The 13965-nt window shown below is 40.9% G+C and overlaps 1 protein-coding gene across 18 annotated transcripts in view; it reads left to right on the plus strand.

The window, feature by feature from the left end:
* The window catches only part of LOC143379016 (uncharacterized), a 202293-nt gene that overhangs the window by 119613 nt on the left and 68715 nt on the right, over positions 1-13965 (plus strand). Inside the window, exon 1 of one of the 18 annotated variants that reach the window (XM_076831267.1) lies at positions 591-1021. The exons of the other annotated variants lie outside the window; for them this stretch is intronic. Coding sequence (XP_076687382.1) covers positions 1005-1021 — 17 coding nt within the window. The 5' untranslated portion in view covers positions 591-1004. Of the gene's footprint in view, positions 1-590; positions 1022-13965 lie in introns of those variants that run through there. 18 annotated transcript variants of the gene reach the window in all.

The raw sequence follows: 13965 nt of genomic DNA on the forward strand, positions 1-13965 counted from the left end.
TCGAGGCGGAAATCGCGCCCGGCCCTTCCTCGTGGGTTCGCTGGCTAGCTGGGAGCCTTTGAAAGGAATTGGCGGACGCATCGAAGAGTCCTCAGCTCCTGATCATCAGCGCTGATGGAATTCTAGATGAGTTTGTGAACGCATTGGTGGGATCCACAGCCTGGGAGCACAGCAGCGCGTGGTCGCCAGCGCTGGTGGACCCGTGAAAGGCAGGATTCGCTGGTCCTACAGTCGATGGCGATCTCGTGGTGAACGCGCGTGTTCGCTCGCCGAGCGGGAAGCAAGCGGCCCGTTCCTCGTCGACGCGCGAGCATGCCTACAGGGGGGACGACGACGGGGCTCGCTGGTCGCTGAGGCTCTCGCGGCGTCGAGGGAACCTGAAGCCACTGGCTGTAGGAAGGGAGAGAGAGAGAGAACGGTGGTGGCAATTCTTGCGCAAGGAGCAGGGAAGCCCGAGCGCAGTAGTGTCCAGGCGGCTGGAGAAGTGTAGTCACGAAAGTGGGGAGCCAGCGACGGGCGGTTCGTGACAACTGGGTGACGGATCTGCGTGGATACGCGCGGCTACAGTGATGCAAGGTGCTCCTCTACGCGATAAGTGGTGACGTCGGCAGAAGCACCGGCCTCGTCGCGCCGCGGGTGTGCTCCTTCAACGCGTTTTCTCCTCTTTTTCACCTTCTACCTTCTGTGTCTCCCGGCTCCCTCTCCTCTCGGTCGCTCGCTCGCCTTAGATCCGCACGATTCATCCTCTTTGTCCTCAGTCTCCCTCCCCCCTGGATCGTTCACGTCGGCCTCGGTCGGCGGCTTGGCTCCTTCCTCTTTGTCCCCTGCGCGAATCCACCCTCAGCTCCGAAGCTAGCCCTGATGAGTGTCGCGCGTGCCGTGATACGTTCTCGAGTTTTACGAGGCGACGCTGGAACGGAGGCTCGGTCCTCGAGGACTGGCCAGGCCGATGTACCTTGGCGGCCGTGCCTTGACTCGCAGCCTGCAGATCGGCGAACGCGAGGATGCGGCTCGGAGACAAGTAAGGACTCCGAAGTAGCTGTATGGGGGTGTTGGCGCGTTCAGTGGTGGCGATAGGGAAGTCGGGCTCTGGCCCACGTGGAAACATATTGTTTTTTAACGGTGTACAGTCTTGGCGTGCTTCCGCGTAGATGTATTCTGGAGAGCGAGCTGCTCGCGGCAGAAGCGTCTGCTTCGGTAGGCCTGGCTGGCTCGAAGGGGTATTTATTTCGCAAAACCCTGCGCTACTCGAAGTGCCATCTTCCCCGTTTGGTGTGCACGTTTGATAGTTCTGCGTTTGGTGGTTAGTGTTGGAGTGGTGGGCTCGAAAAGGTCACGCGGCGAGGGGTGTCAGATAGGGTTGCCAAATTTTTTCGGGAAATATACCACTTTACAGGCAAATGTGATAAAAAATAAAGTACATTTCGGAGGAAAGTGGTATAAAATGAAACTACACTAAAACATCTTATTTTTTTAAATGTAAGTATATTTTTTGGGTCATTTTGTATTATTAATTAATTTATTGTCTGTAAGAAGTATGTCACAGGTTTGATTGCACTGAAAATCCAAATTAACATATGTGACGGGCTCATTTTTTATGGCAGATAGACTGGCTACTTCTCTCTTCCCGCCACTTATTCATTATAGAAAAATAATCTACTCTATTAAAGTTTCAATTCGCAAATTGAAGTTTTGATGTTGCCATAAACTGAAAAAAATAAGTAAAAATTGTATATAATATTTTTACGTACTATGATCTTTTTCTACCAGTATATAGTACACTAGACAAAAATATAGTAGGTACAATGCTACATATTATAGTACAGTTGGCAACCCTACTGTCAGTTACGTTTTAGCCTGTTAACCGGTCGTTTCTTGACAAAACAACGTTCCTAGTGTATTTCAAAATGTCTACTGGGAGGTGATGAACCGCGAGTCAACTCAACTTAACCACAACGAATCCTGCACAGGACTTAATAAATTATTTTCTCCCTTTGTAAGATCGTGATTATCAAGTATCTCCGATTAATTCATTCCTAACGCCCAAACCAAGGGCATTTTTAGGCGACGAGTTAACTCGTCCTCGGTTAACAGCTTAATCCCTCAGCTGTAAGTATCCTGCACATATAGCATGAAAACGTGAACTCTTGTTTGCGGATGCAGTATGTACGATCAGTCATAATCAGCACCTTCTATATTTTTCATTTATGTTTCCATATTTCACATTTATAGCGAGCATATAGCCTTGTGATCGAGCGTATGTTGCTCTAGATGTCAAGTATTGTTTGCGCCTTTTCGTTCGTTGGTTCTTATCGCGGTGACTAAGGCAAGATGCGCAGAGATGGGATTGCAAGTGGTTGCGGTGTGCGGTGTGTCAGTGGCGATTCTACTCGTCAGCTACGTACACGGATGAATGAACATTCTGTTTAACTGCACAGACTGTCGTACTGTACTACCACTTGCAATTCCATTTCCGTGTGCATGTTGCCTAACGCGAAGCTATGTAGAAAGAAGCACATAGTCGCCCATGTTCATTTGGAGCGCATAGTAGTTAAAGGGTTGACAATTGCTTGAAGCGTAGTCGTGGAATATCAGTGTGTCTTCGCATTGATGACTTGATGGGTCTGCAATGTTAGCAGAGTATCGAAAGATTTTCCCAAAAGACTACTATTTTTCTGCCGTCAGCTGCAAATCGTAGCAACTGAAACCCTCAAACCTTCGAACAGTTCAAACGTGTTAACCCATTTCACTGAGATATAACGTACTAGGAATAAAGCTGCGAAGATAAATCGAGTATAAACGAATGGGACTTGAGTCATTACGCAGCATGGTGTGATTTAATACGTTGACTGTTATGAGTACCGTTTCTAGCAGGTACATGGCAGTCTTACCAATTAGTGTCACTTATGAAACAACTAGTACGGCCCCTCAGGCTGATACAACTTTTGGTCAAGTAGTAATGCGTATTTAACAGAGCTATGTCTGTTATTAATCATACTTTAGAGTATTTTGTATATAAGTACACAGTGTGTGCCAATTGTGGTGCACGTGACTTCGAAGGCAGGATGTATTGTGTACTATATCTGGTACATAAATCGGGTTATGGCAAGATCATTGAAATACCCCTTATTTCAACGTGTTAATACGATTTATTTACCTATGTTAATGCAAACGAATTTATTTTCTGATAAGATTGACGTATTACTTCATTTACTCTGTTTCCGAAGATCACGTGGTACGCGTGCACAAATATGGTACACCGGGACGTACCACACACATACGCGAAGTCCTTTAACAGTGTATGCTACGATGATTCGCAATATCTGTTCTGTGTTTGGCAGATTTCCCTTCAGTTATTCGCATTTGAAGTTTCCTTAGCAACCAGGTTCTAGAGAACTTGAGACCAAAACGTTCCCTAGAGAAATTTGTGACTCCAAAACGTTCCCTAGAGCAACTTGTGACTCCCAAACGTTCCCTAGAGCAACTTGTGACTCCAAAACGTTCCCCAGAGCAACTCGTGACTCCAAAACGTTCCCCAGAGCAACTGGTGACTCCAAAACGTTCCCTAGAGCAACTTGTGACTCCAAAACGTTCCCTAGAGCAACTTGTGACTCCAAAACGTTCCCTAGAGCAACTTGTGACTCCAAAACGTTCCCTAGAGCAACTTGTGACTCCAAAACGTTCCCTAGAGCAACTTGTGACTCCAAAACGTTCCCTAGAGCAACTTGTGACTCCAAAACGTTCCCTAGAGCAACTTGTGACTCCAAAACGTTCCCTAGAGCAACTTGTGACTCCAAAACGTTCCCTAGAGCAACTTGTGACTCCAAAACGTTCCCTAGAGCAACTTGTGACTCCAAAACGTTCCCTAGAGCTACTTGTGACTCCAAAACGTTCCCTAGAGCAACTTGTGACTCCAAAACGTTCCCTAGAGCAACTTGTGACTCCAAAACGGTTTCTAGAGCTTATCCTATTTCCTTCTTATTGTCTTGTTAGGGTACGTTTATGTTGAAGCTGCGATAAACGACCAGAGCAACGATAAGTGCGAAGCGTCGAAATGCGTTATATTGTTTTATAATGAAACTGTTTACATTGGAGCAGCGAGTAGAGCAACGCTTACTACATAGATGACCAACGATAAAAGCGTCGAGAAAGAAATATTTCTTTTTCTTCACTATTATCGCAGCTCCAACATAAACGTACCCTAAGTTTAACAGCTTTACGGATAAGCTTTCTATTTATAACAGTTTCTGAAGAATTAATTTTTAAGTTCCTTGCGATCGTGTCTACTGTTCATCCACTAGATCGAAGGAATATTTGTTTTTAGAATTGGTTAAGCTATGAAGTAATAAAAAATCGGCCAGGTTACCGCGTGCAAAAGTTATTGATCAAGAGCAGCCACGTAGACGCCGTCGTCGACTGACGCAGCTTGGGAGGTTCGCGGGAAGCCATCGATGAAAATGCGTCGTGACGCTTGCCTGACGCAAATAGTTAACGTGTTTCGTTGCACTTACGAAAGAAACAAAACAGAGTATCGAAGCTGAATAAAATCGTTTAAAAACGCTGCATTTTTCTCTTGACGATTGTATCAAGGTCGAGTGTCTTCGATCGAACCTACCCTTCCGCCCTTGTGGAAGAAACGTTACAGTTCTCGAGACTTCATTTTCTTCCTCTAATTCTTCTGCCACATGCACAGCGGCTAACACTTAAACCTCGTTTCATCATTCACCAGAAATCATTTGCAAACAATACTTCACTCTTAAGTGATTCAAAAACGATGCGAAGAATATAAAGGAAGTTTTCACAAGTATTGTCTCCTTTTTTTAAACAAACATCAGTGTTAAATATTTGTAACACGAAGGAACAGTGTTACAAATTTTGGAATTTCTGAGTTTTTAACGTTGAAGGTGAATGAACATTCACAGTAGGCATAAGTTTGCAAAGTAGGGTTCAATTGAATTCTCTGTTTCTGATTACGGAATTCTTGAAATATTACAATTTTTTACAACACCTTTGACTTTTTTTAATTTTCTTCTATGCTTGCTTTCATGCAGAGGGAAGTAAAACGTTTGGTACCATTCCAGCGAAGGATTCATGTATCTAATAATATCTCGGAAAAGTACTTTACGCTTAAAAATCGTGTATCTATATGTATAAAATTTACATATGCATAAAGTTTAAGGGCTCTTTAAATTCAAATACATCTATTAGCAAATTATTTTGCAACATTTCTGTCTCGTGAAAAATCAGGTGCGTTTATTTTTTATTGTGCGCCTCTATTGCATTGAATTTATCACAAATTGAGAATATAAACGTTTAAGAAATATGATGTTCCAGCTGCCACATATACGCAATTATTTTTTCATAGTACAAATTCCCTTCATGATTGAAAAATACTCACGTAGTGTATTAAGGGGGCTAACCTTGCAACGAGCTTTCGCTGTTGGTAGTTGGTCGCGTGAAAGGGAAAACTGGATTCAAAAGATAAACAGCAGCATCTTCGTCACGTGGTTTCCGATATCGCAGGGAGAAAGTTTCCAGCTTGTTTTAGGAGAGTTATGCGTGCTACTCAAACATTTACTTAACATCTGAGAACCGATCTGAATTAGAAATTACAGATTCAAGTTGGAAAAGCGTTTTTCAATGTTATATTATTCTAAAGAGGTAACACTTGTTAAAGAAGATTTATTTTATGGTGCTGCTTATCGATCGTCGTTTTAGAAATAGCAGCGCAGATTTATGGTGCCAATAAAAGTACCCTTCGATCAATTTGTCGGTGCTTAAATTTTTTGCAACGCGTCAGATATACGACGCGATGGAGCAGAAACAGGAAGGACATTTCTTGCAACTTGCTTTCTCATTGGGTGGCTTTCAGATATGTTGATATCGATGGACGTGGTGTGTCCACAGTAATTTCTAATGAGTGTAACCAAGTAATTATTAATTCGTCGTGTGCTCGTTAAAAATTGGAATATTTAAATCTATTTTATTTCCATTGGAAATGGCCCGTGGTTATTGTGTGTCTATTTAAACAAAAAGACTAGAAGTCTGATAACACCATAAAGAACTTCTTTATTGAATTTATCGAATTCTGAGTAAAGTCTTTTTTTATAACTGTACTGTCATTAGCAATTTCAGAAAACGTTAGAAATTTTTGAGTAGAAACATTGTTATTATACTGTGTATATGTAAATATTTCATGTTTCGAAGCAAGCTCGCTCTTACCTCACTCTTTAATATTTTCAAGATACTCAGTGACCATTTAAAACATTTCTATACTTTTATCAATATTAAATGTAAAAGAAGAACGAATTCCCAGGGTAAAAAAATCTTAATTTCCGTTCTCTGCTATTCAATTCTTACATCAATACTTAATTTCCAGAGCTGAATACTTTGATAGTTTTTATCAACTGTAGATCATCCCAATTCGTCATATATCCAATTATAAGTATGCAACTTCTTTAAGCGAGACGCCACCGGTAATTCAGTACCTAACAATTCGCCAATTAAGAGTCCTAATTAAATTATGGTTAATCAATTGAAATAAGAGACTGAAAAGGAAATCTTATCGTCTAACGTTGTCGAACGAAAATCAAGCGATTGCTACGTTTGGGTTTAATGGCGTCGTTAAATGTTGGACGCTGTGCCACGACCATCTCGATTACTCTATACGAAGTTGCAGACTTTGTACGTAGGTAACGACTCGCGTTCATATTTTCGTCAATAAACCTTGGTTGCTTTCGACGTCCATCGTGACGACCCTCACCTTCGATTCTTGATCGAACTCTCTGTGCAGCCGTTGCGTCGAGCCAAGTCCAATGCAAATTAGTCGCTGGAGTGTACGTCGATGATTTTTGAACGACAACGTGATTTTACGGGAATATATTCTGTGGCAGATTTTATCGAGTCCTATCAAACCAATCGCCATAGAAAGTGGAGTTTGCAATCGTGTGGGAGCTTGTAAAAAATTGTTGCAAAATCGATGCATTTAATTTTAGTAAACAAATATACTATTTTTCTCCAAAATGGTACATTCGATATCTAATTTTTTTCTTTTGTAATCTCGACTGGTCACGAATTATTTTTCGCGTTTAACATCGTTGGGAAAATGCAGCTGCTTATTTGCAAAAAAGCAAAGAAAGTTAAGCTTGCCTCTGTTGGTCGAAATCTTTCGCATATTCAACAAATTGATATGATGCATATTTACAAAAATAGTAAAACTTGTTGCTTTTTCTTATATTATAATTCTGACTATCATTAACACGAGCACCCTATATATCCAGATTTTTGCAGAAAATTTATTCACAGTGTAACTACTACATGGTGGCACAGCCACGTGTCGTTTTAACGCCACAATTACTTACCAACGCCTTCGGTAACCCTACCCGATATTCCTGCAACAAATTTGCCTCTGCCCATGTTTAGCAGGTTTAAGGTAGTAAAAGTGATCGCGAAGGGAAGCCCCGTGATCGCAAATCACGCGCATTTCACCTTCAACCGCAAAAACAACGTCATTCCGTTAAGAACTCCGCCACTTTGCTCGCTTCTTCGTAAATGATACCCGCTTTTTGCGCGAGGCGAAAATGAACGTACGACTTTCCGTCGAGCACACGCGATGCCTCCTCGTCGTCCATGCCGCCTCCCCGTATTTCTTCCCCTTGTTTCTCGATTTTTGCGCGCGACGCGTAGTAAATGCAAATAGAATGCCAAATTGAAATCTGCCCGGCGTGGAAGGGGCGCGAGCGATTAATTCTCGTGACACCCTGAAATATGAACAAGAATCGACATGAAACGTGTTCGACGAGCGTGTCGATGACAGATCAATTTACATTTCGAGGGATCTGTCAGCAACTTTCGGTCCGGCGTTATTTTCGGCGAGAATTACACTCCTGCTTTGGTGAAATAATCATGCCTGTTCGACGTGCGGCTCGCTTCGATCGATGCAGACTCCGCCTTCGTCGCAAGTGAATAAACAATTCGTCACGATCGATTTCAGTTCATTGTTCTGTTGTAACATTTGTTGTCGCTAAGGGATACTATGCTTAAAAAATTTGTTACATTTTTCCTTATTTGTTGATTGAAGGAGAAGTATTATTTGATCGTTTTTAAGTCATTATTCTGTGAAGAAAATTGAAGGTACTTGATGATACAAGGGAAATGAAATTGGGTTTCGGATTGTTATGAAGAAGTTCGATTCTGGATTGGTAAAAAATGATTTTGGGAGCTAAAGCACCCTCTAAATGTCTTCCAAATTATAAGAAATATTGAACAGCTGATTAGAATATATATCTTTTCGTTTTGAAAACCTCACGTCTGCCCTCCATTTCCCGAAAAAATAAGCTTAAATACTTATAAGAACACATTCTCAGAGTCAATTTTCTAATCCATCGACGTTGACGGATGTTACTTAAAAAGTGTATTAATCAACGCAGAACTAACAGCACTTTCATTGAAGATTAGCATTCATATTATGACGAAGCAGTTTTTAATATCGTACAAATACACTCTTCAATATCTTTTCCAGCTCGCAAGATATTTATGTAGCCGTAAACACGTCGAGTTTCATTCAATTAATTAACATTTTTTAACGGATGAAAAATAATATCGTGACATGTAAATGTTAAATTTCTTTGAAGCTCAGCACCAGCTCGTTAAAATCTGCACATATCGGCTTGTTACAGAAATAGTTCACTGGAAGTTGGAAACATTTCATTGGGTAAGCGATGGAACGTTGATCCACTTTCGTCGATGATTGTCTTTATTTCGAAACGTCGAATCGAAAGGAGCCGGTCAACGTTAAGTCGATTAGTTGCACGTAATGAACGTGGCGGTCGTATTCTTTTTATCGCCCGCCTTCTTACACGATGCTTATCTTTCCAGCTGATAATTGAAATGATTCGGTGAACGTCACGCGGCCCGAGGCTCGCTCGCTATTCATTTCTCGGTGCGTTTACCTATTTCTTGGTGCGTTTACCTATTTCTTGGTGCGTTTACCTATTTCTTGGTGCGTTTACCTATTTCTTGGTGCGTTTACCTATTTCTTGGTGCGTTTACCTATTTCCTGGTGCGTTTACCTATTTCTTGGTGCGTTTACCTATTTCTTGGTGCGTTTACCTATTTCTTGGTGCGTTTACCTATTTCTTGGTGCGTTTACCTATTTCCTGGTGCGTTTACCTATTTCTTGGTGCGTTTACCTATTTCCTGGTGCGTTCACCTATTTCTCGGCCAACAAATCGCCCAGTAGAAATTCTTACATGCTCTCTAGCCTTGGCGAATATTTTCACTAGTAACATCTTTCGCGACCATTCTCCTACTTGCATAGAAATTGAGGACCTTGTAGCTAGAGGGGTGCAGCTCCATTTTTGATAGTTTTTGAGTTATGACGTGTAATATACGTGAAATGAATTCTATATCGTTTGGTGCACGTTTGATGCAAATCCGATTACAAAAGAGCGATTTATTGCAAATAAATAAAAATACCAAATACCAAATACCAAGTACCAAGTACCAAGTACCAAGTACCAAGTACCAAGTACCAAGTACCAAGTACCAAGTACCAAGTACCAAGTACCAAGTACCAAACACCAAACACCAAACACCAAACACCAAATATTAATGTTTTTATTATAAAATATTTTTTTTTCAAAAATTTATCGACCCAATAACTACTACTTCAATTAGTGTTCTCTTTTCGAATTTTATAAGTAGTTTTTTCTAATTTAGTTCAAGTTGGTAAATATGGAGCAGCACCACCCCTCTTGTGATAAGGTCCTTAATTGGTATCTGTGGTATCCACTCGCGAGCACGATGCTTTTCTCAGCAGAGCCTGCGTATTCTGGGAAGCCAAAGATCCTTGATAACCGAGTTTATTAAACAGATACGAATGCTAGACAGGCCTAGTCGCAGCAATTAAGCGCCAAGGTCGCCGGGTCGACTAACTCGCGCTATTTTCTTCCTCGTTCTGGCTGCTTACAAATATTTACAGAATTTTCATCGCGATATCGCGCGGAACCTATGCGCTTACATAATTCTGGGATCGCGGTGGCTGTGATTGATGAAATTATGCACAACGCTCGCAAATATCTCGGTAGATAAATATAGAGCGCCAATTTGTCACTGATACGCCTCGGTAGGCTATATCCACTAACTAATTACTTAATCATAATCTATTTGAAGAGTATTTCCAGGTATCTAATAGCAAATTGCAACTTGTTAGATTCCGCTTGAATGCGGCGAACGAAATTAAAAGAGACCCTTGGGCGTCGTAATTAATTGCGTATGGGTGTTGTTAGATTACCTAGCAAGAACGAGAATCGATTGTGAAACAGCTGCTTCCTTTGCGCATTCGCGTGGCGTTGCGAGATATGCAAATTTATGCAGTCCGTTCGAGAGAAATTTGAAAATTTATCGCACTGCGATGGCACGATCGTGTAATGTTGTTGAATTAGCCTGTTAGGTGGAATCAACGCGATAATAAAGGATGCTTAAAAATTGACGTTCGAAGAAACAGTGTTAAGTTACTTACAAGGGAAGATCCCGAACCCGGAAATTCAAAAAATTCTGAAACTGTGAATATATAGGGGATTTTCTGCTGATTACAACGCAATATTTGTTTGTTGCCCAAATTCACTCTAAGGGGGTGCAATTGACCCCTGAAAATCCGGTTATTTTCCAATTTTTTGTTATAATTCGCGAACTGTAAAATAATTTTTTTACCAAAAGATTGATCTCATTAAAACAAGTAACTTTTCTCTTGAAACTTTCCCCCTATCTGTTACAGTTCGCGAGTTATAACACAAAATCGGGAAATAGCCGAATTTTCAGGGGTTAATTTCACCCCCTTCGCGTGAATTTGAGCAGCAAAGAAAAATTGCGTTGTAATCAGGAGGAAATCCCCTGCATATTCACAAAGTTTCAGAATTTTTTGAATTTCCTGGTTCGGGATCTTCCCTTGTTAGCGTTGGAATAAATGAAATAAACATTTTTGAAAATTGTAGCATGTAATTTAAGTGTATGGCGATAACAAGAAAACGAGTTCGACGAATCATTTGATGAGGACTGATCAACCTTCTGATAGAGTCTATACGCTGGTTAGACTAACGACTATAAATAAAGATTTTATGACGATTTCCAACCCAACCGATTCAGAATTACTAAATTTGTGTGAAAGTCAAAGAAGTGTAGATGCAATTTCTCTCACGAATTAACGACAATTTGAGTCACAAAACTCGCCAAAATGTGCCCGCTAATATCCCTACAAGCTTCCTCATCCGCGTGAAATGTTAATTTTTCAAAATCAGGTTTCGATTCAAAGGTCGAAATGTTACGTGCAACGTCGATTGGAAACCATGTGAATATTAGTATATGATTCATTGACCTCACTTTCGATTTTCGATGGAGCTCTCACTTCTTTACGTCGAGCAAGTGTAATGCAAATCGGTCGTCGGAGTATGTGTCAGCGAGTTTTCGAACCACGCCGGTCATTCGTTCAGCGATATTTGGCGGAGAACAGTGTCGATTACAGTTAAATCTTTCGCCATAGGAAGTAGAATCTTCGTTGCGTACTGTCAAGTCACTCTCTGTTGTTGCTACACAGAATTTTAATACGTGCGTTATAGCATTAGTGAAAATAGCACATTTAACACCATATTTAGCGTTAATTCATTGCATATTATAAGCTGAAAAAGGAACAAATACATTGTATCACGGAGACACATACCCCGAACCTGAAATTTAATTATTAAATAATAGAGGTATCGAAGCCAATATGAATTATATCAAGTGCATCACAAATGTATTACATTAACTTGTTCTTATATGTACGTGTTTTTGTATTTTAAGAAAATTAAATTTGTATAAAAATTAAACTGCTGTGATTTACGACTGATATTTTGTATATGTTCGCTTAACGGAAACAGTGCTAATTTAAAAATTGTACAAATCCTGTGAATATACTCTAAATACAACCCTTAAATTAGAAAAGTGTCTGGTATGAAAAGTCTCTTAGGAATTGGATTTGTCGATATCCACGAACAAGCACTGAAGTTGTTCCCATCCCTAGTTCCATTTACAGTCTACAATACACCAATTCCATGCACATCTCGTTGCCATAGGACCACGGTCCTGGAAATATTAATTGCATCGCTCTTAAATTTAAGTAGTATCTACTCACGATTTTCAAAGCAACATGATTGATAAAATGATTCGTATCCAATTTATTTTCTCCAAGGTAGCGAGCTACAATAACATAAATAAATTCCGCAATAACATTTTTCTAGTACTAATAACGAGAGAGGAATAAATATCGCAATAAATATCTCCAGTATTGTACTCCCAGGCATTCCCAGCAATCGCATGTTGATGCACGTACACTGGATTCGTTTATCACAGTCGCTGGCAGCACCGTAAGGAATTCCCCCTGGTCCGTATCAAATCTCCAATCAATAAATCTTAATTGTTTTCAATTAAACCAGCGGTCCTGCATATAACATCACTCCGTCTAAAATCGCACGACTGTAGGTGCAATTGTTAAATTGAATAAAACACACGATGTTGCACGGTTGATTGAATCAGCGTATTGCTAGAGATCCTCTTGTCAGCATCGCGTGTACTCTAATTAACCTTTTCTCCTAGGGTTTATCAATTAAGTTTCCCTTAATCCGATATTCCAGCCAGGGTATCTCTAAACAGAATCGCAATTTTAGCAATTACCTGCAATCACAATCTCCCCCCGTTTTTATAGCGTGCCTTTATTCAGCATTCACTGATTCTATAGCCGAGAAGCATCACGGATAACTAGTCAGCGATTTCTAGAATCTAGATAGTGGTTTATGCTGGCACCGAGCTTCTTCTTCTACCATCTCCTATTCTTCTTCTGTTACCGAGTCAGGGGCAAACGAGCTGCTAAAGGAAAAAGATGATACCGAAAGAGGATGTGGTGGAGTTGCGGGAGTCAATCAAGGGAACGCGAGGGCAGGGGGGGAAAGGGGGTGAAGCACGCGCGGTTTTCATCCACGTGGAGGGAATTATAGTCGGACACGAGGAAGAATCAACTTCGAAGACCCTCCCACCTGTCCTTTTACCAAGAACGCTTCCCGGAACGAAGGTAGCGATGGGTTGGAACGCCTCGCGAGTATTTTTGTTTGAACGGGTATTGTACTTGGTTCAAAGGAACGTTGGTGTTCAGTGTCAATTCAATAGAGTTGGTTGGCCGGTACTCACGAATATGTTATTGAATCTGATCTCAGTCAGGAAAGAAAAGTTAATTTTTCAGTGAAGAAGTTTGGAAGCATTAGTCATTAAATCATAGGCAATTGCGATACGTATTTTCTTTTTACAAGAAATCAAATTATTCCGCCAATTGACTCGCTAATTTTCCACGACCACCCCCCTCATCAGAATCGTGTGCTATCACTCGCTGGACACTTGCAGCACAGTTTGCAGCGTCCATTGCGCACGAAACGACAGTCGACCCGTTAATAAACCAAACGCGATAGCGATGGACGTCATGAAAACGCATTATTGTCTTGTTAAATACGAACGAAGCAGCTGAGACACTTCATTTCGTGAGAAACCTCGCGCACTTACGGTACTTTTAATCCATATTAAACACGCGTTGATGCTGAAGACGATGCCAAATGCGTCTTATAAATCTTCAGAGGCTTTGTACAGTTCCACTTTGCTACATGTTGCGCCGAATTCTCTTCAGTTCTCGAGTATTTTCAAAGAAACGGAATGACTCTTCGAGCTTTTGCTTCGTTCTAAATCTTTGGTCGCCTCAAACTTTTGCATCGTGTACGATTTAATTAAGGGAAGAACCTGGCGTAATCGGCAGAAATCAAGGTTCTTTTTGGGAATTTTTTGAAAGGGAACTATACGTGCAATCTTCTGAAAACTTTCGGGCTATATTATTACGAATTTCAAGAAGTGATCAACCTTTTTTTTATATAAAAATAATGCGGTAATTCG

The sequence above is a fragment of the Andrena cerasifolii genome, chromosome 2 (genome assembly GCF_050908995.1).
Source record: "Andrena cerasifolii isolate SP2316 chromosome 2, iyAndCera1_principal, whole genome shotgun sequence".
NCBI lineage: Eukaryota > Metazoa > Arthropoda > Insecta > Hymenoptera > Andrenidae > Andrena > Andrena cerasifolii.